The 15,666-nt window shown below is 43.8% G+C and overlaps 1 protein-coding gene and 1 long non-coding RNA gene across 11 annotated transcripts in view; one reads left to right on the top strand and one right to left on the bottom strand.

Annotated features, from left to right (window-relative positions):
* The window catches only part of IKZF2 (IKAROS family zinc finger 2), a 127,436-nt gene extending 115,206 nt beyond the window's left edge, over window positions 1–12,230 (bottom strand). For 5 of the 10 annotated variants that reach the window (XM_035138841.3, XM_035138874.3, XM_035138864.3 and 2 more), the window contains exons 1-3: window positions 7,405–7,501; window positions 5,877–5,925; window positions 5,250–5,354 (exon numbers count right to left, since the gene is read on the bottom strand). In XM_035138841.3, the coding sequence (XP_034994732.1) occupies window positions 5,250–5,354; window positions 5,877–5,925; window positions 7,405–7,407 (157 nt within the window). In that variant the 5' untranslated portion in view covers window positions 7,408–7,501. Of the gene's footprint in view, window positions 1–5,249; window positions 5,355–5,876; window positions 5,926–7,199; window positions 7,502–7,616; window positions 8,681–8,718 lie in introns of those variants that run through there. The other 5 variants (XM_035138858.3, XM_088667541.1, XM_088667404.1 and 2 more) reach the window with 5 other exon arrangements.
* Window positions 7,483–14,717, top strand: LOC148687458 (uncharacterized). Its single transcript, XR_015949496.1, has 2 exons — window positions 7,483–7,618; window positions 14,445–14,717. It is a non-coding gene; the product is annotated as an uncharacterized LOC148687458 (long non-coding RNA).
* The last annotated feature ends 949 nt before the right edge of the window (window positions 14,718–15,666 follow it).

The following is a 15,666-nucleotide window of genomic DNA, read 5'->3' as shown; positions in this document are numbered from 1 at the left end:
TTCAAACTACAAGAAAGAAGATTCCACCTAAACATTAGGAAGAACTTCCTGACAATAAGAGCTGTTCGACAGTGGAATTTGCTGCCAAGGAGTGTGGTGGAGTCTCCTTCTTTGGAGGTCTTTAAACAGAGGCTTGATGGCCATATGTCAGGAATGCTTTGATGGTGTTTCTTGCTTGGCAGGGGGTTGGACTGGATGGCCCTTGTGGTCTCTTCCAACTCTATGATTCTATGATTCATGTTTGAGCATGGCTGGTTCCCCCCAGAAGCAGAGAATGTGCCCCAAAACCCTTTTGCAACATCACAGTGGCTCACACTGCCAAGAGGGCTTGAAGCTGGATAAAAGTGCCTATCCACTACTTAAATTTGTTTCTCAGCACTCACTTATAAAATTTTCAAGATGGTATTCAAATTGATCCTCCACCAATGAATACACAGTATTTTTCTTCTTCTCTCTCGGAGACACATATTGCACAGTATATATAATCATGTCAGTTAGCAGACACAATCTCGTGTTGCAAATATCACTGCTCTCTTTATAAAAGAGGAGCTCTTGGCTTCATCTATAATCTATGTATGCTATATGTAATTATAGATGTGGTAATGAAAAGATGGAACTGACATCTATGCAACATGTGCCAAAAATATTTGACCTGCAACCTTTTGGAAGCAAACCTGAAATCATTAGTAGTTTAGCCAAGTCTTACTCACCTGGAATTGCCACAGGCTAATAAATATGAAGGGAAAAAACCCTCTCTCCCAAGCATGTAATTTTACTAGAGTTGGGTGAGAGTGGCTTGTTTCGAAAGCAGTTGTTTCTCTCTCCTGTCTGGTACACACACTGTTTACGGTACACAAAAAAGCCAAGAAAATTGCCTGTTATGGGCTTCTTCCTTGTTTCAACTGGATACAAATACAGTTCAGGAAAACCACAGTGGAAAAGCTTCTACAGTATCATTCTTTGGAGGAATTAGTCCCAGAGGAGTAACAGAATCAATACTGTTGATTTCGGGGTGGGGGTGGGCGTTTTCTATTAAAGTTAAAAAATTAAGCTATCAGTCCCACACACATTTGTGCAGGACCTCAAGTAGGGCTCCCAGACTCTGAACTTTCATTTCATTTCCCCCCCCCAAAGGAAGTCTCCAGCCCTCCTGGAAAGAAAGTCAAGAAGCAAAATGTGCAGGTACCTTCCTAAGTGATTTCTGTGAAATGAGCAAGCCAGGCTGCTCCCTGGGTGATTGATGAGTGATTTGTTTGGATACCAGCCAATAGGAATCTCTGGATTCCTAAAGAGTTGCTGTATTCCCCTCTCCTTGATGCACTTATTCTCTAGGCAGAAATTCAAAAGGTTAGAAAATAGAAATGGAAATATAATCATGGGCAAAGCTTCATCATGGCCCCTGTGCTAACACCCCTACCATGGCAGCCATTTTGTGACTGGTGCCCCCAGCACTCTCTCAAAATTCAACTCCGCCCCCACCGTTCAATCCAAAATGTTTGGCAACTCTTGTATTAATGCAACATACCGTACTAAGCATGATACAGCCTTTCAGCACAGGACTAAGTTGCCAACACAGCTCATAAATGCAACAGGCACAAAGAAGTTTCTGTTGCCTTCAAGTGTATGAACTGCTACATAGTAAACAGCCAAAATCCATAAGCCCATCCATACCAGGTGAGCCTAATGATCCAAATACAGTATGAATGTCTGAGAAAGTTTTAAACCCACCACTACAGCACTCCATTGCCTAGATCCAGATTCCAGAAACTAGGGCTGGGGGCAAATATACAGATATATAATCCAAAACCAGTTTGAAGTCCATATCATGATCTCAGTTTCATAATTTTTGGCCTGATGATGATGATGATGATGATGATGATGATGGTGTGTGTGTGTGTGTGTGTGTGTGTGTGTGTGTGTTATGCAAAAATCATGACACAAGAAAAACCGTGAAGCCAGCCAGTGCCTCCACATAGCTCCATCCTTATTTCAGACATCATGATAAATCGATATATTGTGAAGTTTAGCTGGAGATATATCACAATGTTGAAACCCACATATCGTCCAGTCCTGCCAGTATGTAGTACAACAAGCATCAGAATGCTCTCAGCAAGCATCCTGCCTTCTAGTGTCTTGATATTTTTACATGCCATTATATTTTGTTTTAAACATATTTTGGGAGAAAGTAGGATAGAATTTCAAACAATTCATTTCTAAATATGAAGTTGAGAAAACAAAAACAGCAGCAGCAAAGAAGCCGGCTGAAGGACTCTCTGGAGATTTCTGTGGAGACCTTGCTTCAGATGGAACAGATTTTTAGGGATCTGACAGGCAAACGCAAGCCCTGCCATCTAGCTAGTTTTAACATAGATTCACAGAAGTGTAGAGTTGGAAGGGGCCCTGAGGATCATCTAGCCCAACCCCCTGCAATGCAGGAATATGCAGCTGTCCCATATGGGGATTGAACTGCAACCTTGGTGTTATCAGCACCACACTCTAACCAGCTGAGCTATCCAGGGCATCTTCTCCAAAGAAAATGCAGACGAACTATTGAAATAACAGTGGGCAAAAGAAAGTACCCACAGTAAACCCTGTAGAGAACCCCAGTCGCAACTTGGTTGCAATTACATTTCTACTGAACAGGAACAGAGCACATATCCTGCAGGTGTGAGGTCCCAGTTCAATTCCCGACACCCTCCAGGTAACAGGGGTAGGAAAGCCCCCTGGCCAACAGGATGCTGAGAGTTGTTGCCAGAAGACAATACTGATCTAGATGGATCAACAATATCACAATAAGGAAGCTCTTCTGTTCATAGGTCCTACCAGAAATAAGTAACAAAGTCCATAGGTTCAACCCAATTTTTTTTGCAAAATATACAGGAACTGTTCTGTCACTGCTGCTTAAAAACTTGACTCAAAATGTATTTCAATGTACCAAGCACCTCATCTAAAGATTTTTCATCAAATAAATGACAGGAGATTTAATTCAAACCACATAGGAAGCCCTGCCCACACATTTTGGGGCTATCCACTCCCACAGAGAAGGACTGGTGTACCTGTGCATATAGGCACACACCAATACACACTCTCTCTCACACACACAAATATGCTTCTTTCATCAGAACACCAGTCCATGGACACAAATTGCTGTTGATAAACCTGAAGAAGTTACAAATGCTCAGAGCTTTAGAAACTGGTGGCCCTTTCTATCTCCTGATCACAGGAGGCAACATCTCAGGTATGCTCCACTTCAATGGCCCCTCCTGAACTCCATCCCCTTGGCCTTTCCCCCGCCTCATAAACTGAGACCCTTGCATAGCTGCCAAGTTTTCCCTTTTCTCATGAGGAAGCCTATTCAGCATAAGGGAATTTCCCTTAAAAAAAGGGATAACTTGGCAGCTATGGACCCTTGTGCCAATGGTAGTGAAAATGCAGAAGTGGGAATTCAAAAGATCTGTGCTGCTGCTGCTGTGCATACAGCACCCTCTGCATGTTCCACACTGTCAACGGGGTCTCTGGTGCAGGTGGATCAGTGGAAGATTTTCGTGAAGGTCTAAGAATAAACTGCTTTGAGGTTCAAACCCCAAGTCCTCTGTATTCAGGCAAAAGCCCTGCCGCTTGGCAACAGAACTGGGTCTGTATTCACAGGGCAAGTCAGAGGCACAAAGATAGATTCCCATCCACCATCCTGGAAGAAGCCATCTATTTTAAATCTAGACAAAATTATGCATTGTACTTGCTGGCTTGGGTTAACAAGCTAGCACAGGGTAACAGTTGAATTTAGATGATAACATTCTAAGAAAGAGCAACTGCTTGGTTTCAATGCGTTCATTTTCACCCAACAATTAAAAGTGTTCTCTTCTGCATGCCTACTCAGAAGCTAGTCTCACCGAGTTCAATGAAGCTTACTCCCAAGTAAGTGTTCACTGAACTGCAGCCTAATTTGGGCAAGCATTCCTGTCGACATAATAAAACAGGAGTTTTCTTTCTCATCATTGATGAAAGAAAGAAAGAGAAAATGAAGGAAGTGAGCAGTAAAGTTTCATAGCTCAATAAAATGCATATCTGAACCCCAATTCCACAGGTTTGGAATTGTCTAAACGTCTGAATTATGAGAGGCTACCATATAAAGTTTAGTTCAGAGTACTAGCAATTGTATTCTTTTGCAACATATATATATAATAATTGGATATTTCATAGTAACTCTCAATTTAAAAGGCTCATAAAACCTGTGTTTTACTCATAACCTCCCAGAGGGGAGGGGAAAAGCTTGAGTATAACCACCTTCCTCTCAGCCAGGGGTGATATGAAGATCATACTTTATTATTACAACAAGTTCATTCTTAAAGCTCCACCTTTCTAGCAGAGCATTATTTGCAAAATAAATTAAAATCCACTTTGCAGGAATCCCCAAGCAAATGCACAATAAGAGTGGACAGATGGAAAACACAGTTGTAAATTCAAGTTTCTCAGTTTTAGAGGTCCATTAAGACATTCCAATCAACATCAAAAGCAACCCACAATCCTTAAAAAAAATAAAATCTTCTCATGCTATTACATCCAGTGGATATTTAATACTCTAAAGGTATAGAGTGTTCACAAAATTAAAGCGGTCTTGAAACACATTATTTCCCTCAAAGAATTATGGGCACTGTAGTTTACCCCTCAAAGAATTACAATTCCCCACAGCTCTTAATAAACTACAGCGCCCAGAATTCTTTGAGGGCAGAGGGAAACGTGCTTCCAATGTGCTTTAAAGGCATAGTGTGTATGAAGCCTGAGTCTAAGTTAGAAAGTTTAAAGTGGTTCAACAATTAGAAAGCTATTACAAATAATACCAATTCAGAGGCAGTGAGAGGAAGACAGGACAGCCACAGAGAATAGGGGTGGGGGTTTGTCAAGCCTTCAGTCATTCAGCTCACTGAATATAGCTTTAGAATATTCTTGGCTCTTTGTCTTCATTTTGCCTTTGCTTTGGAATCATGCCTAAAAAACTGTTTCGATCACAAAAGAAACCACAACAATTTCTAGCAAAGCCTAGGCTTTTCCTACCTGGTTCAGATAAGTACTAGCACCCCCCCAAGCCATCCTGGGATAACTCAGATTGGCAATCAAGATCAGATTTAGACAAGACATTAGCATGAACTACAACAAATCTGTCCTTCCCTCTCTTCTTGCATTTGCAAACTTCGTAGATAGAACAAGATTGATAAACCTGCTAGGCAAAAGCCATAGGAAAGGTGACTTACTGCTTGTCATGTGACTTGGTGAGGTATGCTGCCCATTGGGGGTGCTTGAGGTGAGGTCAATTGCCATATTGGAGTGTTCCCTTTCGGGCGAAAGTTCATTGTCACCTATTCCATAGAAGAAAACCTTCTATCAGTTTCACAGAGGAAAATTGACATTTGTGTTCAAGTAAGAACATGTGCTTGCGAAAGGGAGGGGAGACTATACCATATTTGAAAGCTCAGTTCCCAGCATGATTAGATTCTTCCACAGCTTAGGAAGGGTCATTTGTCTGCGGCAAAATATTATTAGACTTCCTATTTGCTGCTCTGGGACACCCCTTTTCATGTCATATTCAGTTACTTGACTTTGCACGGTATGTATAATTTTAAAAGCAGGATATGTTGTCCCACAGGGGAGCATTAAAAACACAGGGAGTACAAACATGAAAAAGTTACAGTCCACCCTGCTTTCCTTCAATGCACAGATCCAAAACATATATGCAGTTACACTGAAGTGCCCAATACTGTATTTAGTATTAAGAGTCACCCAACCCATGCTTTCTTAAAATAATGACTTCAATAAGAAGACATAGAAAATTTGGCCCCTAAGCAGCAAAAGGCATGAGAGAAAATAAAAGCAATACTTACATGGCATGTATCCATCAGTAGCCTCTGCTTCCATAGTCAAAGTGCAGTGCTGCAAGGCAAAAAGGACACTGTCAAAGTTGTCCTCGCTCTGTCAGTTATTAAACATCTCGGCTCCTAAGCAATTTGCCCATTTTCTGCTGCTGCTGCTATCAATTTAATCAGTGTTTGAGCAGCACAGGTGTCTCTGTCTAGGATCTTCCTGCAGGCATCCAAGTGTTGAGGCAGGTAGAAAACTTTAAATGCCAGAAACAAACCTGTGCAGAAGGAAGTGGGAGGGAAACAGACACACACCTGAATCACAGTTTCCCTGTTTCTAAAGAAGTCCTGTTTGTGCCGGGTGTCTTTCAACAAAGAGGCCAATGCTTTACTTGCTAGTAAGTCTGTACTTGCTACTAAGTCTGACTGAACTCAGGGGGCTTAACTTGCAAGTGAGAACTTTGGGATACTGAGCTTAACGTCTTGTGGGATGCCGGCACCGCACGGTTTCCTGCCACCGCAGTTGTTCCGTGGTGTCCTCGGCTTCAGAACAAGTGGGTGAGTCCATACTTTTTAAAAGCAGAATTGCAGCAACTGTTTTACACAGGACCCAGTTCATTCTGACTTATCTATTCTAGTCAACCCCGAAGCCCCTTCCAAAATACTTTCAGACCACATGCTCCAGACTGTAGTAATCTCAAAAAGTTTCTTGAACCACTAGCAGAGAGCAAGCTATTACTTTCCAGAAACCTAAGTCACTGTATTAGATGACGCCCACTAGCTCAAGACTTGATTAAAAATGAAATGAAATGAAAAGGTTGGTCGTCAGCACCATATCATTTTAAGAGGAAACTTTAAAAATGAAGGGTGGGTGTGGAAGTAATGGCAAAAGAAGAGTTTCAATTTTTCCTCTCAGTCCCCGGCTCCCTTTTGCCTTTAGTTTCAAAACTCTCGCTACACCAAGCAGTTAAATTATTCACAATGAGCCATTTCTGTATTGATCGCCAAGTATATTTAGACCCAGCTCCTGGAATTTCTCCATTACTTACTGGAAAACAGGCAGCTTCATTTCTTGTCTCCTAAACCACTTCCCTTCACCTCATCCCCCTTTTTTTAAATAAATAAATAAGATATACACTTTTCTCTGTCTTCTTCCCCCACTCTGCAAACTGCAGATCAAATTCCTAAGACACTCAGTATACATAACACTTACATTTCAACAGGCGAAGCTGCCATCCAACTGATGTTTGCATACATGGCTTTAATAATATAATAATAATAAATATAATACATGAGCTCTAAATGCTTGGGCAGAAGAGCCATACCCTCCCGCCTCTTCAAAATTACCTTATCTTCCCTTTTCTGCAGGTAACACACTCGGTAACAAGGATTTCGGGGGGGGGGAGGTTTGTCTGAAAACAACAAGCTTTTGGTGGGGCAGTGAGATACTATCCCAGGCAAAGAGATGGGAAGAAAGGAAAGGAAATATACAGGGTGGGGTGGGGGAGGAGAGAGAGAAAAAGTTCTATGATTAAAATAAAAGTTTGTTCACCATTTCTGGTTTCTGGTGGCAGCTTCTAACCCCTCCTCCCTGCCAAGAGCGAAGAGACAGAGGGGATTATAGTGCACCGGAGGTATAGGCAAGATGGGGAAGCGTTTTGAAATAAGCCAGCCCCCTCTCCTCCTTCTCCTCCTCCTCCTCTTCTTCTTCCTCCCTCTCGCCTCCCCGCCTCCAGAGTTCAAGGGAAGAGGAAGAAAACTTACAGGTAGGTCACATTCAGAGCAAATGGATCTGTGGGGAAACAAAGCACAAGGAAGGAGAAAGGAGCGTCTCTCTCTCTCCCTCTCTGTCCTACCCACCCACCTTTTTTCCTCCCCCTTCCCCAGGATGGTCTTGTTGGAATGGCACGTACTTTCAGGAAAGATGAAGAACAAAAAGGAGAGGGAGAGGGAGAGAGAGAGAGGTCAGCCAAAGCGACAAGCAATGCGATTAACTAGACGAGAGAAAACTTGATCCACCGGTTCCTTAAGAATCGAGGGGGGGGGGGTCTTGGAGGAAAAGAAAGGGGTTGCCTGGAAGGGGTGGATCAGGGAGTTTTAAAAGGGAAAGGGAAGCAAGCAGCAAGAAACCAAGGCCAGCTTCACAAGAAGTGTTTTTTTGGCCCTGGGCGAAATAAAGAGATCTTAATTTCATCTCTCTCTCTCTCTGTGCTCCTTCCCGAGTCCATAGCAGAACCTGTCAAAGTAATTTAAGCCCTGCGTTTTCAAATGCAATGTGTGCCATGCCAGAAAAACCTTGCGTTCGCATTCAGAGAGATCTTTAATCGTGGGTTTCCTTGCATACATCTTGCATGGGAGACTGTTGGAAACTGCAACTATGACAAGCCCCTGTCAGTTTCAAAGAATGAGGGCGGGGGGGGGGGGAGGACTGACTAATCAATTGAACACCCAAGAAAGCAGATTCCTTGCTTTAAAAAAAAACACCTGACTTATGCTTTCATATATATTGCCTTGAATCGCTCGATCTACACTGAAGAAGAATGTTTTGAAAAATCATCATCATACAGTCCTCTTCGCCTTCGTGCACAATTATAAATATTTGCGGGGGGGGGGGGGGATCGGGAAAAAACAGCAACAAGTCATTTGACTCCCGGGGCTCAGAAGATGCTCCATAATTACGCGTTGCTCTGACAGACAGACCTTCCTCTCCTTTCCGGCCCGCTCCCCCTCGCCTTTGCAAGACACAGACACACACAGACACACACAAGATGCACAGAAGACAGAGGTCGCATTTTGCACACAGATTTTGCAGAGCTGCTCTTGCCCCCCCCTCCATCCAAAATAAGCACCCCCAGCAAAGATTTACCTCAGCAGCAGAGCATGTTGCAAATCAGTTCCATCACCCTTGTTTGTTTGTTTTGTTAATGAGCTTCTTTAAGCCCCCCTTTCCCCCTCCCTCCCTCCCTTTCTTTTCTTTTCTTTTTTCCTCTCCTCCTGTGCGTAACGCTCGTATGTTTGCGCGCCGCAGTTGGCTATGGAAACTAAGGCAGTGGATCTGTAGCTAAGGGTAATCCTGCATGGTTTTTTTTTTTTACTTCCTCCATCTTCAGAGAGCAGGGTTAGCCTGGGACAGCTGGTCAAACCCCGAGAAACCGATCCAGGGAACTCAGGCGCGCACAGGCGCACACATCCTCCTGGCGCACATCTCTCTCGCCCAGGCGCCCGGAGCCGGCGAGGGAGGAGACGGAGAGAGAGCGAGAGAGAGCGAGGTCTGGCGAGGCGCGTCGCCGGCTGCTCCGCTGGAGCCGCTCAGCAGACTCGGCAATCGATTGCAGGACAAGTGCTCAGCTGCTCCCGCCGCGCGCGCGCCGCCTGCGCCTCCCTTGCTCGGCCAAGGCTGCTTCTCCAGCACCCAGAGGTGCCATGCAGATTACTGATCCTCCTTAGCGAGACGCGCCGGGAAGAGATCGGCCTCCATCTCACTCTCTCGCTCTCTTCTTTTTTCCCACCCCTCCCTCCAGGAGGAAAGCAAGAGCAGCACAGGGAAGGGGATAAAAGTTTGTGGGTGTTTTGCTTCCTTCTTCCTTAGCAGGGCTTTTGGACACCGGTGCCTCTTATTTTTAGCGAGGTTTTTTTCCCCTCCTCCAGCTGATTCTAGGCAGTAAACAAAGAAAGAAACGGAAGCAAATTGCGTGCGGATTTGTTGGTTTGTGTGTGTTGCATGAAAAACCCAGCCAAGTCCTTGGCCTGTTTGAAGCTTGAAACCATCTGATGATGCGGGGGAGGGGGGGTCATCGACAGGGCGGGGGGGGGTATTTTTTAAATGCATTTATATCCCACCTTTTCCTCCAAGGAGTTCAAGGTGGTATATACTGTACATAGTTCTTCACCTCCCCATTGAATCCCCACAACAATCCTGTGAGGTAGGTTGAAATGAAAGGCATAGCTGCCAAGTTTTCCCTTTTCTCGCGAGGAAGCCTATTCAGCATAAGGGAATTTCCCTTAAAAAAAAGGGGAGAACTTGGCAGCTATGGAAAGGTTGTGACTGGCCCAAGGTAACCTAGTGAGTTTCATGGCATAGCAAGGATTCAAACTCTGGTCTCCCGGCTTCCTAATCCAGCACTCCAACCACTACACTACACTGCTCAATCTCAGAAGCACCCTCCTTTTAGTACTGATGCTGTTCAAGTGGTAACTGGCAATAAAAATGGGGGAAAGACTCTAGGGTGCATTTGTAGTTGCTGTGCATCAGGCATCAGAGCAGGTCTCCTCAGAAATCAGCCCCTTTGTGTTAAATTGGGCTTACTCCTGGGGAAATGTGCATGGGATTTCAGCAGCTGCCTTGGCTGGGAAACAGGAGTTCTCATTAGGCCTAAAACATTTAATTGAGTATATTGGTTAGGTTAATCAATTTTAATTTGTTAAATTAATTTGGCCTCCAGTTCTTTATTGAAAAATACTATTAATCCAAGTATTTATATATAAAAAAATACAGAAGGCAAGCACCAGTTTTAAAAAGCTTTCTTCCATTTATCTTTCTTAGGAGATAATGCCTCTTATTTATTATTATTCATTACAATTATTTATATCCTGTTTTCAAGTCCTTCCAAGGCAGCTGACAAGAAACATTAAAGTGAATTTTTAAAAACACACAACAGTATACTAGAGAGTGTTGGACTATGACCTGGGAGACCAGGATTCAAATGCCCACTCTGTCATTGTGTGCTCTTGGGTCAGTCAGTGCCTCTCAGCCTAACTTGGCAGAGTAAGGAGAAGAGCCATGTTTGCCATCCTGAGCTCCTTGGGAAAAAAAGGTGGGATATAAATATAGTAAATAGATCAACATATTGAAAGTCATCAAAATCCTTCCCACAGTGCAGTTGGTGATAGGAGCAACATTTTCTAAGTTTGTATGTCCTATGACACTGATCTGCAAGCGCTCCAGTTGGAGAACAGGCTTTAGCAAAGGTGTCATGGACTTTGAAGACACTCAGTCTCAGGACACAAGGGAGAAACGTGCTAAGAGGAAGACACACTTGGCAAATCCACACCGTGATCAACTCCTGCCCAGGAACCAATGTCCCCACTGTGGAAGGACGTGTGGATCCAGAATTGGCCTCCACAGTCACTTATGGACTCATTGTTAAAACCGTGTTTATGGAAGACAATCTTAGTCAGCTACGACTGATCGCCAAAGAAGAAGAAGAAGAAATCATTTTAAAACAAATTATGCTACTTCAGAACTATTGATTTCCCCAGCTCAGGATCTGGATCAGGTAAGAACTGCAATTGGGTGATGGGCCATCACAAAACTTGCCTTGGACACAGGTCTAGAAAAAGAAAAGTCTAGAGGCCTTTCTCGCAGGACTGATGCCAAAGCTACAATCCTAAATGTTCTTATTTGGAAGGATCTCCTTCTGACGTCAAGGGGACTTACTTTAAATTAGGTATAATTAGGCTCAGGATACAAATGAGATAAGTAAATTAATGTAGCTACTTAGAATATTTGAAATGAGATAGAATATGAATATAAATACCATAAAAGACACATATACACCGTGCTTTTTAAACTGAAATACTCTCAGAAATTGTTCTGGAAATTCTCATTTGTGAATGTCGATGTCAAATATTATCCAGGTATTTTCTGAGTGCTCATATTTATTAAACTTTTGACATGCATTTCAATATTTGATATCTGAGTGTTGATACTTGGCAGTATTTGATTGCTGACATACAACAACATTAAATATTTGACATTAATGGTGGATCATACATCATCATGGCTTTCAGGCTTTCTATCATCACAGGGCACTTTCCCCACCGACATGTCTGTCAAGGAACACCTATGCATTTTTTTAAATGCTCCTCTATGTTCTTTTGTTTTTGTTTTTCTAAAAAAACCTGCAAGTAGGAAACCAGTGAGGAAGGAACTAATTGTGCTAGAACCTTTCAACTCTCACCAGAAACTGGCACCATCTACCTTACTACTTCAGGGCTTTATAACATATTCTGCCACATATGTAGATCTGGCCTTAACTGGGTCAAGAGGTTGCCTGAAGCTCATAGGAAGCTGCCTTCTACTGAGTCAAACCATCTTGCTCATTATTGTCTACACCAGGCATCCCCAAACTTCGGCCCTCCAGATGTTTTGGACTACAATTCCCACCTTCCCCAACCACTGGTCCTGTTAGCTAGGGATAATGGGAGTTGTAGGCCATAACATCTGGAGGGCCGCAGTTTGGGGATGCCTGGTCTACACCGACTCCAGGATTTCATGCAGGGTCTTTCTAATTCTCCCTGGAGATGCTCGGGATTGAACCTGGGACCTTTGGCTTACAAGGCAGATGCTCAGCCTCTGAGCCAGGGCCACATGCAGTCCCCACATTCTCTAGAGCAGCGTTTCTCAACCGCTGTTCCGCGGCACAGTACTGTGCCGCGGGACGCTGGTTGGTGTGCCGGGAGACGCTGGCGACGAAAAGGGCGATTTGCTGCCCTGTCACGTGACTGGCGGCTGCCATTAGGGGCGCTGACCCGCTGGAAAGGAAGCCGGCTGGGTCACGACGGGGGCGGGGCGAGCGCAGCTCTCAACAGCCACCACCGCGGCTGTTTGTCTCGCTCTCGCTCCTCTTGCTGGCGGCGCCCGGGAGTTTTTTGGTCGGCGCAGGAGTGAACGGCCTCTTCGGCAAGGAGTCCTGCAGAAGGTGAGGTGCTCTTCTTGCTAGCCCAGGGGTCGGCAACCCGCGGCTCCGGAGCCGCATGTGGGAGCCTCAAAAGGGAGCCTCACCAAGAAGCCCCAGCCCACACAGACAGGGACCGATTGGAGGTCGGTCCGTCGTTTGTTCCCTTCCACTGCAGAAACTCCGCCGCCGGGGCTGCGCGCATGGGGAGAAGGCGGCGAGTGGCTCCGCCAAGGACATAATGCAGAACAGACCCGCAAAGGAACCCCTCAACAGTCTTTTGCCATTAAACTCCAACTTTTACACCATGCACTTTTTGCACCCGTGTGTGTAATGATTACGTCTCCCCTCCAAACTAAACTAAATATAGGGCGGCACAGAGTTGGTGTGCCGCGGGATTTTTTTCCATAGAACAAGTGTGCCGTGGCCCAAAAAAGGTTGAGAAACACTGCTCTAGAGAATCTAGGTAATGAAACACAAGAGGAGGCAGCTTGAATAAAGTCGGAAAGAACTTCAGAATAAATATGACCAAATGCATGCTAACGTAAGAACTTGCTCTGTGGCAGTAATGGTGGTAGAAAGAACATATTTTAGGGTCACAACTGCACAGAGCTCTCCTGAACACGACAATGAATGGTGAGGTCTGCTTAAAATCTTGGCTGATAGCATCTTAACAGAAAGGCATGAATGGATGGATCCAAGGGACTGTAAGACCTAGATTGAAAAATGGTTGAAATTTCCAACCTCCTTGAAGTTTTCAGGCTGTTCCTAAAGCCTGATGACTGTAGCAACTAAACTAGTTACTGTACAAATATCGCCTGTTAGAGTAAGAATGCTTGAGTAGCTGGCAACTCAATTCCAGAAATGTTTGAAGGGTGCGTTTCATCTAGATCAGTGTTGGGACTGCCACTCATATCAGCACAGGATTTAGGGTGGTGTGGGTGGTTCCCCCACACAAGGTGCACAGCTGAATATCCATAAAAAAGCAACTGTAGCAAAAGGAATGAGGACCCAGGTGGCCCTGTGGCTTAAACAACTGAGCCTGGGACTCTCCGATTGGAGGGTCGGCGGTTCGAATCCCCGCGACGGGGTGAGCTCCCGTTGCTCGGTCCCAGCTCCTGCCAACCTAGCAGTTCGAAAGCACGTCAAAATGCAAGTAGATAAATAGGAACCGCTACAGCAGGAAGGTAAACGGCGTTTCCATGTGCTGCTCTGGTTTGCCAGCTTTGTCATGCTGGCCACATGACCTGGAAGCTGCACGCTGGCTCCCTCGGCCAATAATGCAAGATGAGCGCACAACCCCAGAGTCGGTCACAACTGGACCTAATGGTCAGGGGTCCCTTTATCTTTTTACCAAAAGGAATTATTATAAAAATAAGAAATACTGTTGGCCATGTGGGCTGAAGCTGATAGAAGTTGAAGTTCAATAGCATTTGGATTACATTGCAGGCTCCCCCCCCCCCCGCTCTAAACTTTCTTCAATCCACCTTCTGCAGCAGTTTGGGTGCTGAAACAGATACTGTGGGGTGGATGCATTCTCACAGTGGCTGCACTTTATTCTCCGTAATAGACAATGTATAACTATATAGGTCTTAATAATCTGTACATTAATCTCTGCCACCCCCACATTATATATTCCATATAAAGTATTCAATTTTTATGTTTATATGCAGCAGTATCAATAAAAATACCTATAAAGACAATAATGAGCCTCCTTAATATTTGCTGAACCTGCCTTATTAATTTTTAAGTTGATGCTATACAATGCAATAATTGTTTTCTATTACTATAAATCATTATTTTTCATTGAAACTGTTGGCAGCTTGGAAATGTGTGTATTTCATTTAGATAGACAGATATACCGAGTATTGAAAGGTTATTTTTATCTTTCCAATTACCACATTTTTGTCTTAAGGGAGAAGAAAGTTCCCTATAATTGTATGGGAATTTCCCACAGCATACAAGAGAATGAGGAAGTCCTGGTACGTACGGAGTTCTGTGCACATGATCAGTCAATATGAGCAGACTGTTTGAAAAGTTAATCATCAAAAATCCACTTATTGTAGGGTATTCTGCTTAACGGCAAAAAAGTGCTGCATTTTAATAAAACGTGTTGTTAATTTTTATACTTCACAATGACCAGGAGCCAAGTTTTCCTGGGGAAATAATAAAGGTTGTGTTGGTGTTATGTTGTGTTTGATTTTTGCAATAATGGATATTCTTATTTTTAATCAGCCATGAGGGACAAGTGTCTCAGGAGCACGCACGGTCAGCCGCATGAATCCAAGTGCCTTGTCCATGTCCATGCCAACCAAAATTCATCCAAAAACCAGTGCTAGACTCTATACCTCTTGAGATTAAGCTGTAAGAGCGGGATCAAGGTACCTGTGGATGCAAGTGATTTTATCCTCAAAATGTCACAGAAGGACACCGTTGGTTCAACCTCCTCCTTCAGGCCAGACTTTAAAAGGCCCCATATACCCGAAAAAGCTCCACCGGATGACACAGCGAGGATACCACGGAAACAGCAACTGTCCTTGAGAAGGCTCGATAATGAGCACTCCCTGGTTTTCCTCCACTTGTGTTCAAGCCATTTCTCAGCTCCTTTCATTGCCCTCAGTCAGCTCTGGTTTAAAAAAATTAAAAAATATTAAATAGCTATTAAAAATACTGAACCACAACCTTTTAAATCTGCCTTTTAATTTTCATAGTGAAGCATTGGATTCATTTAGTGTGACACTAGATGGAGGAGTGGGTCATATCTTTTGTTATGAGCTTGCATATTAAATGTGATCTTAATACTTCATAGATTATAAGGCTGGAGAAGTTCTGTCATCACCAGGCCTTAAAGAACTTCTAGAGAAAACCACCTCTAGTACAATGGAAGACCACTGTTGGAAGTATTTAAGCCTGAACTGCCTATATGATAATCTGAGTTTAATCTGTTTGGGTTTGTCAAAGTTTGTTCTATATAATAGGAAGAAAGTTTGCAACACTTGGAAATCAGTCAATGAACCTTCTTGTCACTTGGCATAACTATTGGAGCTGTTGAAGCGGATCCCACTGCTACCACCAAAATGTGGCCAACCCCCTCCATAGACCCTATATACTCTATAACCACCATGGATTAGTTTATG

Source organism: Zootoca vivipara, chromosome 1, assembly GCF_965207765.1.
Source record: "Zootoca vivipara chromosome 1, rZooViv2.hap1.1, whole genome shotgun sequence".
NCBI classification, from domain to species: Eukaryota; Metazoa; Chordata; class Lepidosauria; order Squamata; family Lacertidae; genus Zootoca; species Zootoca vivipara.
The sequence above is the reverse complement of the archived record's forward strand: the minus strand, read 5'-3'. Positions and strand labels throughout refer to the sequence as shown.